This window comes from Pleurodeles waltl, chromosome 8, assembly GCF_031143425.1.
Source record: "Pleurodeles waltl isolate 20211129_DDA chromosome 8, aPleWal1.hap1.20221129, whole genome shotgun sequence".
In the NCBI taxonomy this organism is placed as follows: domain Eukaryota; kingdom Metazoa; phylum Chordata; class Amphibia; order Caudata; family Salamandridae; genus Pleurodeles; species Pleurodeles waltl.
In genome coordinates, this window is record NC_090447.1 from 1,182,323,948 (window position 1) to 1,182,340,266 (window position 16,319).

General features: G+C 41.3%; 1 protein-coding gene across 1 annotated transcript in view; it reads left to right on the plus strand.

Annotated features, from left to right (window-relative positions):
• The window catches only part of EPSTI1 (epithelial stromal interaction 1), a 145,002-nt gene that overhangs the window by 28,984 nt on the left and 99,699 nt on the right, over window positions 1-16,319 (plus strand). The window contains exon 2 of the mRNA XM_069205421.1: window positions 3,224-3,282. Within this exon, the coding sequence (XP_069061522.1) occupies window positions 3,224-3,282 (59 nt within the window). The remainder of the gene's footprint in view (window positions 1-3,223; window positions 3,283-16,319) is intronic.

Below are 16,319 nucleotides of genomic sequence, written 5' to 3' on the forward strand. Positions count from 1 at the left end.
AGTCCCTCGGATCTGATAGAACATCTGGTCTTCAAACTGAAAATAATTTTCTTTTTGAGTTAAAGTGGCACATTCAACCACAAAGTGACTAGGAGTAGAGGAATGCTACACAAAGAGAGAGACGAGAGGAATTCACCCCACACATCCTCCCGATACCGACCGTGTTACACAAAATAGGTGTGGAGGACAAGTTATGTCATATGGCCACTCCCAATTTGACGGTGATCTAAGGATTTACTGTAATCCTAGAAATATTGCTGTGTCACTGGGCTAGCAGAGGGATTTCTCCTTTTGGAAGAGCTAGTTTCACACACTTAATCATGTCACGCATTATCATTGACCACCTCTCCCCACCCTGGTGGGACAATGCAGCCAGGTCTATCTGTACCAGAGGGAGTTCTTAGATAAAGGCTACTGGATAGCACTGGGATCCAGAACCGTTAAAACACCTCACCGACTACCGGTAAATTGTACCTTTAATGGTGGTGACTGGGGGTATGGTTAAAAACACATATTGGCAGCAAACGTAAGTGCAATGACTCAATCCGTCTTCATACCCACGGACACCACATTAAAGGTGAAATTTACTGATAGTCTGTGAGGTGTTTTTAACTGTTCTGGCTCCCAGTAGTATCCAGTAGCCTTTATCTGAGAACTCCCTTTGGTACAAATAGACCAAGAGGTTGAGTCCACCCTGGTGGCACTGTCCTGCCAGGGTGAGGAGAGGTGGTCAGTGATGAAGCATGACACGATTAAGTGTATGAGATCACCTGTTCCATAAGGATGAATACCTCTGCTAGCCAAGTGACACAGCACCATTTCTAGGATTACGGTAAATCATTAGGTCACTCGCAAATTGGGAGTGGCCATATGAAACAATGTGTCCCTCCACACCAGTTTTGTGTAACACTAGGAGTACAGGAATCACAATGTTCTAATTGTAGCATTTCCTCAACAACAGCCAATGTAGCATGCTGAGGTATATATTAGTATAAAGGGCTTCTACATCCAAGCTTATTAGAAGATCTCTAGGTCCAATGAGAATTGATCTGATCAATGAGAATCAAAATATCCTTGGTGTCTTTCAGGAAAGCTGAAGTGTGTTGTACAATGGGATGTATGTAGTCTTCTTTCAGTTTGAAGACTGGATGATTCATCAGATTTGAGAAACTTCTATGGGCACTACGTTTGGATTTCTGTTATGATCAGCATATAGTTTAGAACTAGTTTTAGCATTCTTCTGGGTTTCCTGTGCTGACCTCTGTACTTCTGTTTAACTCGCCTAAATGTTATTCGACTGAAGGAAGTGATGTACTTAAAGGCTGATCCAAAAGTACCATTTGTTGATGGAAGTACACACAAAAGAAGGGAGACATTTTAATAGATGACTGGACAGTACTATACTGGTGGAAAAGCTTGCATTTTCGCAGAATAATTCTTCATTATACAGAGAATTATCCTATTGTCATTGCGAGGCTCTTTCTTAAAGTGGATACCACATAGTTACGTGTAAGTGAACAGTTGTCTGGTGCAACATTTTTGCAATGAAATTATTTTGTATAAATATTCTACTGTTAACTTTCTGTGATCTGTTATGATGCAAGATATGTCTATTTGATTCTACTATTAAAACACTAATAAATAATTTGCAGCAAAAAATGTTTTTGTGCTGGGCAGATAGATATTGGATACCACAACTAAGACTGGGCCTGTTTAGATAGGGGTATTGAAGGGCACCAAAAAATCTTATCACGCTGATAGTTGCTTATCAGTTGTAGATCTCCATAGTTTTGCTACTCTATCACCAGTCTACTGGGTCTTCTACTGCCCCTTGACGTAAAATATCATAAAGCCTGAATCCATTTTAAGTTGGCAGAGGCTCAATTTTCTATATTTTTTCAGAATCGTCAACATGTCTGCCACTGACTCAGTCATCTATCTTTATTTTTCAAAGAACCTGTGAAAGTGTTGCATCACTCCGCTATAGAGATTAGCAAGATACTTGATTTAACATCAGTCTGGGACAAGTGCCTTGTTATATGAATTTCAAGAACAATAGCCAAAACAATGTAATCTGAATTGTCATATTTTTACTTTGTTTGTTCTAAAGAATGTGTCTTAGACTATTATCTTGATGCTCATTGGTTGTACCAGACATTCCTATGGTGATGTTGAAAATTCCGTCTTAGATAACATATAGTATAAAAGGACTCCCACTTGACAACTTGTCAGGAGCAGCCATTCACCCCAGATTATTGCACACGATATTGCCACAGAAGATACTGCCTTCCAGGGATTCTGCTGTATCACACTTTCTACTGAAAGCTGATATTGAGCCAGAGTCCAGGAGTAGCTGATGCTGATGCAAAATGTATTTACCTCTTGCAGGGAACATGGCCTCCCTCACTACTGATCATTACAGCGTTTGGCTCTGTACAGGTGTGGAGTGCGCTCGTTCTCCATAAGGAACTGTAGATGCAAGTTATGCTGTTCCATGCTCTCCCTGCATAGCGTGTAGAAGTAGGCTTTAGGATGTTAAGTTTTTGGATGACATTTTAACCATGGTGGAAAAGTTCATTTTATTCTTTTTGTTGTTCACAACCTGCATTTGTACTGTTTTAGTCATTTTCTGTGTGGCATGGTTATTTTAGATATGCTGAGCAACCGAGTCCACCTGTTGAAATAAACACTCTTTTTATTTAAATTGTCTATTTCTTGGTGCCATTTGTGTGTGGGTGTGTGTTTTATTGAAGAGAACAAAAAAGTTTGTTTCTAATCACCACAGTGTCCTTGGATTTCTGTTTAGGGACTGTTAGTAGACCAAAAGCATTGACGCCACTCAAGCTATGTAGAGGGTGGGGTTCTGCATGGCTATAAAAAACAGTCTTTCATATTCAAGCGTTTAATTAAGTTTACTTGTGTCACCTGTGGGTGTGAAAACAAACCCAATAGAACAAAGTCAAAGATTCTGTTTACCAAACACCCTGATCACTGTGCATGATTTGTATTCATGTTCGGCTAGCTCTTGTGATTTATCCAGTGTTGTCCAGGACCTGTCCTTGCAGAGTAGTGTGAATAGTGAACATTTTTATCTGCACCCTTCTGTTGCTATGCTTCTGTCTTTGTAGTGTTGGAGAACTATATATGGGTACTTTAATATAGAAAATGACTAGTTAAGTGATTTATGCTAGTCATTCAAGGTTTTGTTTTCTTTTTCTTACAGGGCAAGTGGTTATCATGTAATACATCCCAATGAAGATCGACGAAATAGGGTTCAGGCAGGTAAATTCAATATTGAGTTTGATTTGTCTACAGTCTACACTATTCTGTTTCATTCACCTAACCTGTTTTATTATTTTGACAAAGATGCTTAAAGCAAACACAGATTTACTTGACACATAAGATGGTTTATGTGCCTTTGTTTGGACCCTGATTTGAGATGTCTTGCATTTTTTTTGTTGCTAAACATCCAACCTGATTACACAATGCATTGCACCATGAATGCCCTTAACCAACGTTCCTTTTAAATACGGTTTAATAAAGTTTATTATTACAAAGACAAAATATACCTAAACAGGGGCAACAATTGTAAATTGCAAAAAAGTTCAAGTCTACTAGAAATAAAGTGACATAGTAACTAAGACCTTTGAATAAATATCAGTAGGCTTCATATTGTCTCATTTAGCGTTCCATTGGTACCTTGTACTGTTGTCCACAGACTTCAGTTTGATTAAAGATTGAGATTTATTTGAAACAACAACAAGAGTGTGGTGATCTCAAGCCAGCCAGGAGTTAACTGACTCAATTTAGAATGCCGCCACTCAGATGGAACATGGACCTTTAGTAAACATTCCTACATTTAATAGTCAAGCCACTTATAACATGTCATCTTCTCTTAACACATCAAAGAAAAGATAATATAATAACTTTTAAAGTGTGAGGAAAATACTTGGAATGAGAGTCAAACAAAAATATGTTTTTAGCTCCCAATTTTTTTTCACTCACATGATTGTGTAAATACATAGGTGGTTTGCGATCCCTACCTTGCCTTGCTGTCACCTCTCCAAGATTGGAATTTTGCATGTTGTCTTAAGGCAGAAGCTCCATCACCTACCACAGAAGAATTCTGCACCATACGTCTTGGCTTACACAACTCATCGCCCATCATCAACATGAAAACACTTCCTTCCTCTATCGTCTCCCCACTTGATAACAATGCAACCCTTCTGCGGTTCCATGTTTCATTGTTCTCAAGAATGACAGAGAAACAATGAATTTCTTTGATCTTGAAAGGACTCCTGAACTTATATAAACCACCTTTCACACGACCTGACCATTCCCAATCACCAACTTTCATCTTGCTGTCCCACTTATCTAATGCCTTCTATATCATGCCTCCCTTTAACACCCACTCTTTCACTCACTCTTTCAACCATGCAGGAACTAGCTTTGTACCTCAGCTCTACCACGCATCAACTTAAAAAGGGGCTTTTGAGTATCACCATTTACTTTAGTGCAGTGCACCCAAATCATATTTGAAATCAACTTCACAACTTTTTGGCCTTCTGCATATGCTATTCGTATAGACTCTTTGGCCATTCTGTTGGTTCTTTGAATAATGGGTTGTAAAGTGATGTGCGTTAGTGCCTAATGCCACAAGGCCATAGAAAGGTCTGCAATTCTCCTGAGGTAAGTTAAGTTCCATTCTCTGTTATAGCTATAGATGAAAGTAATTTTTCTGAAAACGTTGACCTAATATTCCGCTTGGTCACCCTCATAGTGATCTCACTCATGAACCTCTCAATTGACCATTTAAAATGGATGCTAGAACTGACAACCTTAGGGGGGCCTTCCCCAAACTTTTTGCCTGCTTGAGTCAAATTTTTGCTGATTGTTTTTTTGTTTTTTTTAATTAATTTTTTTGGCCTTAGGACTCAGCACTCTACCACTGCCAACCAGTGCTAAAGTGCATGTGCTCTTTCCCCTAAAATATGGTTTAATTGATGTATCCACAATTGGCACATTTAGTTTCCCTGTAAGTTCATTGGAGAGTGCACTTCCTGTGCCCAGGGCCTATAAATTAAATGATTTTAGGGGGGTGCAAAAAGAACAGAGGATGGACGGAATGCTCAACAATGTCAAACTTTCAAACCCAGCCAGAGATCTGGGCCTAAATCCATTGTTTTTGTGCATACCACTCCATTCCAGTTTGGACATGGCCATATGCAAATCAGTATTGACCCTGCTCACCATGGGAACAGTCCAGCCTGAACAACCAGCCCATGGCCACCCTGGACCTGAAACAAGCATCCTCTGACCGGTTTCAGGGTAGACCCCTCATCAGCCAGGCTACCATGAATCATGTGGCGTGGCGAGCACAGGACCCATGTCTGGGCATACCCTTCCCACTTGGGGCAACAAATGCAAAAAGAACAGATGATGGACAGAATACTAAACAGTGTAAAACATTCACCCTAAAGTCAGAGATTTGGCCCTAAATCCATCTTTTGTTGCTCACCACACAGTTCCAGTTTGTACCCAGCCATATGCAGATCAGTCTTGGCCCTGCTCCCCATGGGAACAGTCCCATCTCAGCTGCCAGACCAGGCCCTCCCTTGCCCGGAAACAAGCATCCTGGGATGGATGTTGGCGTATCACCCCACTTCAGCCAGGCTAGCTTGAATCCTGTGGGATGGCGAGTACGAGACCTGTGTCTGGGCACACCCTTCCCACTTATGGCCACAAATGGCAAAAGAACAGATGATGGACAGAATGATGAACAATGTGAAACATTCACCCCCAGTCAGAGGTCTGGGGCTAAATCCATCATTTTTTTGCTAACCACGGCGTTCAAGTTTGGACACAGCAAATCAGTCTTGACTCTGCTCACCGTGGCAGAGCAAGGCCTCAAGTAGCCACCCACTCAAGTAGCCCTTAAACATCTCAGGCCTGCCACTGAAGAGCCTGTGTGTGTGCAGTTTATGCTGCTAGGTCAATATGACATTTAAAACCCCTTGCCAAGCCTAAAACTCCCCTTTTATTACATATGTCACCCCTAGGGTGGATCCTAGGTAGCCCATAGGGTGGAGTGCCATGTAAATAAAAATGAGGAAATGTACTTTTAAGTTTTACATGTCCTGTTAGTGGAAAAACTCAAAATGTGCTTTTCACTACTGAGAGGCCTACCCCTCTTGTAGGTTAACACTGGGGATTCCTTATTACATTTAATATGCTGTAATTCCTAATAGAGAGAAGGTAGATCTGTCATGTTTACATGGTAATATGATATCCTTTTTAATGGTAAAGTTAGATTTGTGATTACTATTTTGAAAATGCCACTTACACAAGGTTAGGCATTTTTCTGCTCTTAGCCATTTGGTGTCTGCTGTCTGTCACCGATTACTGCCTGGGTGGGATGACCTTTCACTTTGTGTATTCCCCCTAGATAGCCACCCACAAAGGAAAACCAGGTGTGACTTCATGCATCTTTTTGGGCGAAGGGGAGCGAGGAGCTGGACACAGTCTCACACTTGCATCTGAAAGGGCTGTATCCTGACCACACACAAAGGGCTGCATTCCCCTCTGTAGTGAGTCTGGAGCCAGGGAAGGAAGGAAGGACCCCTGTGCACTTCAGAGAGCCTTCTTTGAGTCACTCCCACTTCAAAGGCACAACTGGGTATGAGTACTGGACTTCTGACCCTACACATGCGGAACACTACTGAGCCTGTATAGAGCTCTGCCAGGAGGAAGGTCTGCTGTGCTTCTACAAGGACTACCTCTCTGGACTGCTGCTCTGGAAAAACTGCTTTTCTGCCGTGCTGCCCTGCTGCCTGCTACCCTGTGCCCTGCTGAGGAAGGACTGGACCCATCTCACTTGAACTCAGATTCACTCCAAGGGCGTGTTGACTTGGCCCCTGTTCAAAGACTCCAGAGCATCAAAGACTTCTCATCAACCTGCAACAGCACCTGGACTTTGCTTGCGGCAAGTCCTGCACTGCTAGGTGGTGCCAATCCAGTCCTGGAATCTTTGGAAGTGGATATAAAGTGCTGCAACTACCAGAACCCATGCATCGCCATCGATGCGGATCTCAGACCCAGGGCATTGCCAGTGTTGCTAGGATTGGAACTGGTGCATCGGCCCCCTTGCTTGGATCAGAGTTGACACATCACCTCACCAGTTCATATCAATCGTGGTGCATCACCCTCTGAACCAGTGCATTGTCCCGACTGCATGCAGATACCCTGCACATCGGCATCGTTGCATGGAGAAAATCGACGCATCAACTTGACTGTGGGACCGACACCAAGGCATCACTCGGGTGCCCGCTGCATCTTCTCTGTTGCGGCAAGAATTAAGTTGCTTTTGTTCAACGGGCCTTGCTGGGTTCCTGTATCTGGCCTGCACTCCATCGGCATTGGCCTGAACGTTTGACTTTGTCCCCGTCCAGCACAACTAGATGTCCCAAATATTCACTTATTACTTCTAATTGCTATTGTTGCATTTATTCTTTAAAAATTCATATCTCAGCTTCTACTTATTGTCGTTTTGGTCTTGTTTTATTCATTAAATTAAGAGCAATTTCTCTAACATGGTGTGTAATCTTTTAGTGTGGTGTTTTCACTGTTTTACTGTTTGATGTGTTGCACAAATACTTTCCACATTACCTCTTAAGTTAGGCCTGACTGCTCTGTGCCAAGCTACCGGAGGATGAGCACAAGTTAAGTTAGGGTACGTTTGTAGTTTCTGCTTTGACATGGTGCATACTTCTACCAACTAGAAACCCTGTTTTCAACAATGGACATCAATCACAAACAATGTAAACCGTAAACCACTTTAAATTCCTTTCAACAACCCAGTGAAATCCATGCACACAGGGTCCAGATTGATGATCAGAGTAAACCTTGCCACAAAGTCGGACTGTGCACCCACTTTCAGTATTTTCTCATTCTCTTTGCAGTCTGCTATATTCCACCAAAGTAATCCAACCCAGGCCACCAGAATTCAGATTTAAGTTGTTTCTTAGTTAAAGTCTGCCCCAGATGTCCTTCGTGCACTAGATATGTCAACTTGAGTGTAAACCAACCAGTGACACAAATCTTTTGCCCCTTCTCGATATTCTCTTTCCACATACTGTCATTTTATCTAAACTTTTAATGTAGGGTCTCAACAATGTTGACACAGCATTCCCTCCCTACTACCCAATGAGAGAAGACACTTAACCTTCTTAAATGCAGCATCAGAGTCCATTTCACCCACACACTCCTCAACTATAAAAGCACCAGCACCCCAAGTTACAGCATCCTGTATGGAGGCTACTATACCCTCACTCTCCTTTGCAATCACTGCAGGTCCATTAACCAATCGTCAGTCAACAGACAAACAGGAAAGGCAGTCAGCTTGAGAATTCTTCCACACTGAGATGTCTTTTAAAATATAGCTATATTTTTGTAGCCTGACTGTTAATCTGCTAAGTCTTGTTGATCCCTTGCAAGCACCACTCGGAAGTAGTACTTGAAGTAATACTTTGTCCAACTTTTTTCGACTTTACAAGTAAGTATGAAAATACTGCACACCCCATGCTGGTGCCAGAGCCTCCCGATCAATGACGGATTAGTTCTGTTCAGAGTTAGTCATAGTCTTTGAGGCAAATGCAGCAGTGTTTTCTTTTTTCCCATGAAGTTGATGCATAACTGCACTAACGCTTGTAGCACTGGCATCAACAGTAAGTATTTATTTAATCCTCGTATAAGACAGAACTAAGATACCTGTGTTGCAGATCTCATTGTTGAGTGAATCAAAACATTTCTGGTTATCAATCCCCATATAATAGCGCAACCTTTCCACATCAGGGTTCAGAAGCACTCCGTCTTGTCTAGAAACCACTCTACACATTTTTAATATTATTCTATGAGACCCATGAAAGGTCAGAACTGGTCCTAGTCTCTAAGTGGAGGGGCTAACCTGATGGCACTCACCAAATTGCTTTTGGTTTAACTTCCTCAGCAGATATGGTGTAACCTACTTATTCAATCTGTCTAGTCTTATTTTTGATGCCCACCTCTGACACTCTGCATAATGCTTGTCTTGGGGCCAATTTGTGTTGTTCAGTGATCTCCACAAATATTGATATCAGTTTGAAGATACTAAATGTTATGCATTTCTCTAAAAAGCTTCAGCCGCCACCCTTTGGAACTCACTCCCTGCTAAAGTTAAGCCAAAAGGCATGCAAGTAAACTGAAATGTACCTTCCATGCTGAAAGCTTTGAGGTTTTTTCAATCATTATCCAGTCTGACATGATGATACACATTTTCAAATCAAGCTTTGAAAAATACTTACTATCTATTAACGAGAAACCAGTTCATTAATATTAGGCAAGGGGTAAATCTCCATAACCATGTTTTCATTTAATGACCCAAGGTTGCCATAAACTTGGAAATGACCATCAGTCTTTTGAGTTATGACCACCGGTGAAATCGATCTATAGGTTTACATAGGCCCAATTATACGTCACTGATCATTTCTTCCAATATTTTCTTAGCTTCACCCAGTACAACGATGGGGACCCTCCTCGTCTTGTATAGGTAAGGCATCTGGTTTGAGGACCATACATACAGTTTCAAATACCCTAAAATTGACCTCACTACATTTTTCACTCCTTTTTAAGATGTCTGCAACAGTCACATCTTCCACAGCCATTATTTGATTGGTGTCCTTGAATTTATAACAATATGCAAATCCTACTGATGCATCCATCTAAAAAACGGGAGGACCATCCTCCTCCATATATGCCTTCCCTTCAATCTCCCGTTGCTCGAACTAAATGGTGGCATGCACATAACCTACAGTGTCCATGATCTCACCTTGAAAACGTCTGTGGGAAATGTTCTTGGATAATATTGAAGCAGTGGACCTTTCCTCCTGTACCAAAGTCCACTATGAGTTCTCTGCCATTGATTCCAAATTATATTTTTGGTCTGCACTTCCTCCTTTATCCTCAAGATCATTATCTACACTTAATATTTTATTTGTGAGTAAACCTACCAAACTTTCATCCCATACAGCTTCTAACCTGCTCCTATTACTTTGTTTGCATACACGTGCAAAATGGCGTCTGCCCCCACATTTACTGCACTCTTTATTAATGTCATCAAATGCCTTAGGTTCTGAGCCATAGTAGATTCTACTGCATCTATAACAACACCTGGTGTTCTGTTTATTCCTGAAAGGCCTAATACTGGACCTTATTAAACTCCTACATCTGGACTGTTGGCATCTGCCATTCCTGTGGGTGACACCTCATTACTCAATGTCTCCTTTTTTGCCATTTCTTTCATATAGACCTCATATTCCACATATAAATATTGCTTTCATAGTTAATTCTTTCAGTCTGGCAATGAACTAATGAAAAGGTTTATTCTCATTCTGTGTTTGAGTGTAGAAGTCATATCTAGCCATCACCAAATGTAATTCTTTTGTTAACCTAATTTCGATCCTTTTTTTCTTCATTATAGTCAACCTGAATTGGTTGACCATTAGGTTCTAGTACTACTGGCAAATACTTGAAAACGTGTTGACCTTTTTTGCCAAGAGCGCTTAACAGTGATGCTTTTTTCCTTGAAGGACAGAAATCTTGCCCATCTGTTGCTTCAATATAGTTCTCAAACATTCCCACTCAATGGGTGGTAGTCCCAGTTATGAAAGGAACAATGCAGGAACAATTGCTTGCAGAAAGAAATGTTGAAATAATAGGTAATAACTAACTAATTACCCCCAATAAACACAGTGTTTCGAGACATTGTCTCATAGGTTGATGTGTGTGTCTGTAACCTTGGTTTTAGTTATTTGGTTAGCACTAGGTGGTCACATCATCGTGTATGCACAGGTTTGAAAATCAAATGCAAGTCCTCCAGGAGTAGGTGTGCTCATCACAGCACACATGCCGATGAAGGTGAGAAGATAGAATACCTCCGCTTACGTTGAAGAATTGTGTTGCTTAGATAACAGTTCATTACTTTTGGAGCTCTTTTTACTATATTTCAAGTCTAAGATGGCATCCATGTGTCATGCAGAACGCATGCATTGTGTCTCTAGGCTGCAATAAAACATATGCGTTCATATGCATTTCATCAGACGTACTAGCCTCCTGTGCTGTCTTTGCATTCCAGTGAAGGTTAGTGACTTGTTTACACATATGCTTATACGCTTGTGCATTACTTGCAGATAGCACATGCTATGAGTCAAGGTGGGAGCAGCAAGTGTGTGTGAGACTCGCAAAACTTAACAGCAAAAGAAATGTAATATTTCAGTCTCACCAGTGATGCTTTGAGATGGTGATACAATTTTCGACCATACCACGCACCACTTTGAGTTAATAGATTGCGCTGTCTTCAGTATTGCCCATAGTATCTGATCATGCTTGCATCTGTGTCCTGAACAATCTCGGAAGGTTGTGGATGCCCCTGGGTTGCTAAGTCTCAGCCAGAATATTTTAGTGAAGGAAACCGTCCACAGTCTTCAGTTTGATTAAAGCTATAGGTATATTCAGCTGTGGCTCCTCCACTATAGCGGAGGAGCATCGCCTCCCCGCGAGAAGCAGCCTCTACAAGCCTTTAGCAATAAAACAATAATAAACTGTGTTTATTATCGGTTTATGGTTAAAGCGGTGGGGCAATGGGGATGACAGGGTCAAGGGGGGAGGGAGAGCACCCCGAGTGCACATGTATGTTTGGCCTGCTGTATTGGGCCGGCCAAACACACATGCGCATCGTGGGTGGAAAAAGTAGGCACAGGCTTCCAGTTTGCCTGGGAGCACCCAGCCAGGGCGTTCCAGCAAATCCTTATGTTAATGCAGCATTTATGCAGCGTTAGGATTGGCTGCAGGGCAGGCTGGAAGCCTGTGCCTCCAGTGACCAGGAAAGAGGAGCGGCGGCAAGGCAGTTTTTTTTTTTTTTTTTTTTAAATGAATGTTTGTTTATTTTGTAATGTTTTTGCATATTTTATTTTTTGTTCTACCAGATGTGAATGGTGTCACCATTTCTGTTGAGTGTTTTCCAAACACAGTTCTGTGTTAAGAAGATCAACAATTGTTAGCAAAAGGGTTCTACTCAAGATGCCCCTGCTAACTACACCATATATATACAAAACACCAGTACAGTGTTCTCCGGTAGCTCCACATTAAAAAAAAAAAAAAAAACATAACGCTTGATGCTTGCCACAAACCTAATAGCTTTAATCTTACAACAAGGACAATTTCTGTATTTTAGCCGGAGACCAATGCACTGCAAAGGCGTCTTTTTTGCTGTGTGAATTCAAGCCCACTCTTAATTCAAATAGCTCTGCATGTTGTATTTCATTGTGGCCCTAAATCATTTTCTGTGCTAACATCCCAACCGTATTTGTAAACACTCTGTGATCTTAATGTGCCAAATATAAGGACCAAACAACAATTGGTATTAGGAGCTGCCAATAATTCATCACTTCTGAGGAGTCACAGGTGTCCTTTTGCATTTTTATTAATGCATGTATGAAATGATTTTCTTCACTACGGCTAGTTTTTCTATCTATTAAACACATAGTTCGTACTTGGGTCTCAAGTGATCTTATAGAATTTCAATACCATTCTGTACTTTTATTAAGTCCCACATTGAACAAATTTTTCAGTATTTACTTTTGCAGAATCATGAGTTATGTAATTAGACTTCTTCCTCCTTTTTATCATGCCCTTTTAATACAGTATACATACATCATCCTGTTTTTGGATATATGTGCAGTTGTCAAAAGCATTGCTTGCATAGTTCCTGCCAGTAGAGGGCAATCTGACTCAAAGGGACTATTTTGCTCTTTCAGGACTGCACTGGCGTGCCTCCTTCAACTTATTCCAGCGGATATCTGGACTTTGAAAGAATGCTTGATTTTACCTTTTCAGAACTGCATATTTAACCCTCTGCCTAATTTTAAAGTAGTTTTGAATACTTCCCTGGAAAAGGTCCCTTTCTTGGAAGGGGGTTAAGTCCTTCAATTGACTCTAGTCCTTTTAGTAAACCTTCCTCCAACATAGCCGGAACCTAAAAAAAAATAATGATGTTTGGGAGCAGACATATTAATTGTGTAGCGTCTGCTGGGGCTATAATGATCAGATAATCCGATTATTTATACTGATTTCTTTTTCCTGAACAAATTTACACCAAATCAATCAAAGGATTGTAGTTGGTCCACGGTTTTTATGCATTGTTTTGTGCAACTCTGCTCCATGGTTCTTGGTGTAACAGATATAAAAAAATCATGGAGGAATTTAAAGAAAATACAAACGTTTTCTCTGCCATCACCACTAAAATGTAGCTTCCTCCCTTTCTGACCAATCTACATAAAGCTTTACGAAATCTGAATTATATCCTTATCTCAGTTTAGCAAATTACGTCAAAAGAGGACAAAATTAATTCCAATAATATATGTTTTCTATAAGGCTTGGCTCTTTGAGACATAAAGACACCGGTGTTGTTACCATCTCTGAAATGTGTATATACAGGACCCTGGGAACATCTAATTGTTTGCTGTTCATCTGACAGTATTTTGGAACTCGCAGGCTGGTGGTGTTTACAATATCAAACCTGTACAAGTTAGCGTTTAGTGGGTGGACTGATGCCCTGGGACCATAGCCAGCCCTCTCCCACTTCTTAATACGTTCCTTACCACACACAGGAATACCAATGAGTCCAGTGCTCCCCAGTACCTACTTACAAGTGACTGAGTGATTGAACCTTATCCAAATTGTGGAACATTCTTATGAATATCGATGTGAGAGATGTTCAAATCTGTCCACTTGGATAAGTTACACTGCGACAAGTCCAAAACAAATCATACCCAACACTGTGATGTGGCTGGAAGGCAAAAAGCAGGTACTATGCTGAATCCATAAAAAATTGGTTACTAACATGAATTTGGACTACATGACTATATGCACTTTCCCAGAATGTGGATTTGTTTCCTTGAAGCTAGTCAATCATTTTGCTTCATGGATTGGTAAAGAATCAAGTTCCACTAGCAACACATTTTAGTTGTAAGCCTTCAACCTGTGCTTTTAATGTTTTAATGCCAGCTGTTTGATCCTTTATGGAAGAGAAAAGGATATGTCTCGAGTCACCTTGCTCCCAAATGGTCCTATGAGGTTTGAATGTTCGACTTCTTGGATATGTGCTAAACCCCCATTAGGTCTGCTTCCTGTTAGTCTTCAATGTCTTCCCACGTTCCATTCACTTCTGCAGTCAGCATCCTCCTTTCTTAGCAGTAAGAGATAATATTTCGCTCCTCTTGCCACTAACCAGTGTGTAATATCTGTTTTATGAAGAATTGACCTGTTACGTCTAGGTTATTATGGGGAAAATACTAATTCTGAATGATGTTAGAAGAAAGTGTATCTCGAGACAGAAACACATGCTGGTTTTCCATCATGTAATTATCATTTTTTTCGTGTTCATTGGTTCACATGCATTACTGTATGTTGTGTCCTCACACAGGAAGGCTCATTTCAGTAAGTTTATTTAACTATGAACAAGTTTAGGTACAATTTTAAGTAATTTGCATACATACAAAAACTCAACCAGGAGCTAGGTCATAATGCATCTCTGCCTTCATCATAATTTGCTTCCTAATTGACTCCTGTCAGAATGCGTGCACACACAAAACACATTACAGCACACACTCGATTGCCCACTCTGCCTATTCATGCATGCTTCATTCACACAGCAACACTTCACACCAGTACATACAAAAAAGAGGTTCTGCACAACCTAAGGATGATACGCTTCATTCAAACCAGTTCATTCACTCATTCTAAGTACTGAGCTTATCATGTCACATTAATACCTCGCCCTCCCTTCTAAGTTGCCTGATCACACAATCCTCCAACTGCAGAAGTCATTAAACAGGTCCATGCAGCCCAAGCATCATGGGAGCTTCAATCTCAAGCTAAACATCAACTGCAGATTATTTTTCTATTTACTACTTGGAATTTGACGACTGGACAGCTCAAATACAGCTTACGTACTCCAAACTCAGAGATGACAGATGATTGTACTGTTCTCGCTGCTCTTCAATTTCAAAGTCTTGTACAAATTATCAGTGCCATGAGAGCAGTCTGTTCACTCAGAAGACCCTCCAAGCATAGTTCTCCTTCCATTTTGATGCCCCATAACTTGCCAGATCTTGGGCAACATGGACCAGCCATCTCAAAACAGCTTGAAATGAATCCTTTATTTAATCTCTCTTTTTTTGCTGTCCAGTAACGCTTGGAATATGTGCCTCATTTAAAAAATGCATACTCCACCTATCAGGGCATGACTGCTTACACTATCACATGTCATAAAGTGACAAGGCAAGGGCACTAGGACCTTGGAAGAAGGGGCTGGTCAGCACCTATAGAAACACAGATGGAAGTGGTAGTGGGAAACCAGAAGAGGATAGGTTGGAATAAAGACACTGCCCAAGGGACCATGAGGCAAGATGGTGGATCGGCCAGCTCTGTACATGACAGCAGCTGCAATAGCCATAAAGGCTACAAAGCTCACCTGTCTTGCTCTGCATGTCTGTTTTCAGGCATTACAATATCTGGTGAGAGAAGGTGGGCAGAGTTCGGTCTGCGACCTTCCTAATGACCTGGTGATGTGAGTAAGCCATGAGACAGATGCTGTCCTTGCGTGTCACAGCATAGTGCCACACAGCCCCACAGTCTGAAATGAAGGCTATTGGCACATGGAAGTGCCCAAAGCTCCTCAGCATCACGAGAGAGTGCAGAAAAACAATTCCAGAGGCAGTGATTTGAGTGTGTGCATTACCTGCCAAGTAATGCACGCCAGAAACTCCTGTGGTCTCTTGGTGCTCAAGCGCAACCATTTTCCTCAAATGAGCACCCCAGAAGGCATTGAGGTGCACAGAACCCAGGATCTTGCAAGACAATGACACCATCTTGGGGTCAGACAAGCCTCCATAGAAACTAATGGTGCCCACCATCATCGGGTCAGGCATGCTAAAAGCTCCATCAATCCCATACAGATCAAAGTTGGTGACCGATTTAAAGTTGGGAAACTCATGAAAAGTGATCTTTTGAGCACCTAAAAAGTAGATCACAGAATCAAATGTAAAGAATTATTTATCACTAGCCCCGAATCAACAGTCACAGCCAATACCATCCTACCGGAAGCACCAAATGGCTGAACAGGGCATGCCCAGCTCAGCCTTCCAATATCCTGAACCATTTGACTTCACAGACTCCCAGAGTAAAGGAGGCATTTGGGGAAAAATGTATTAAGCTTTACAAGCACT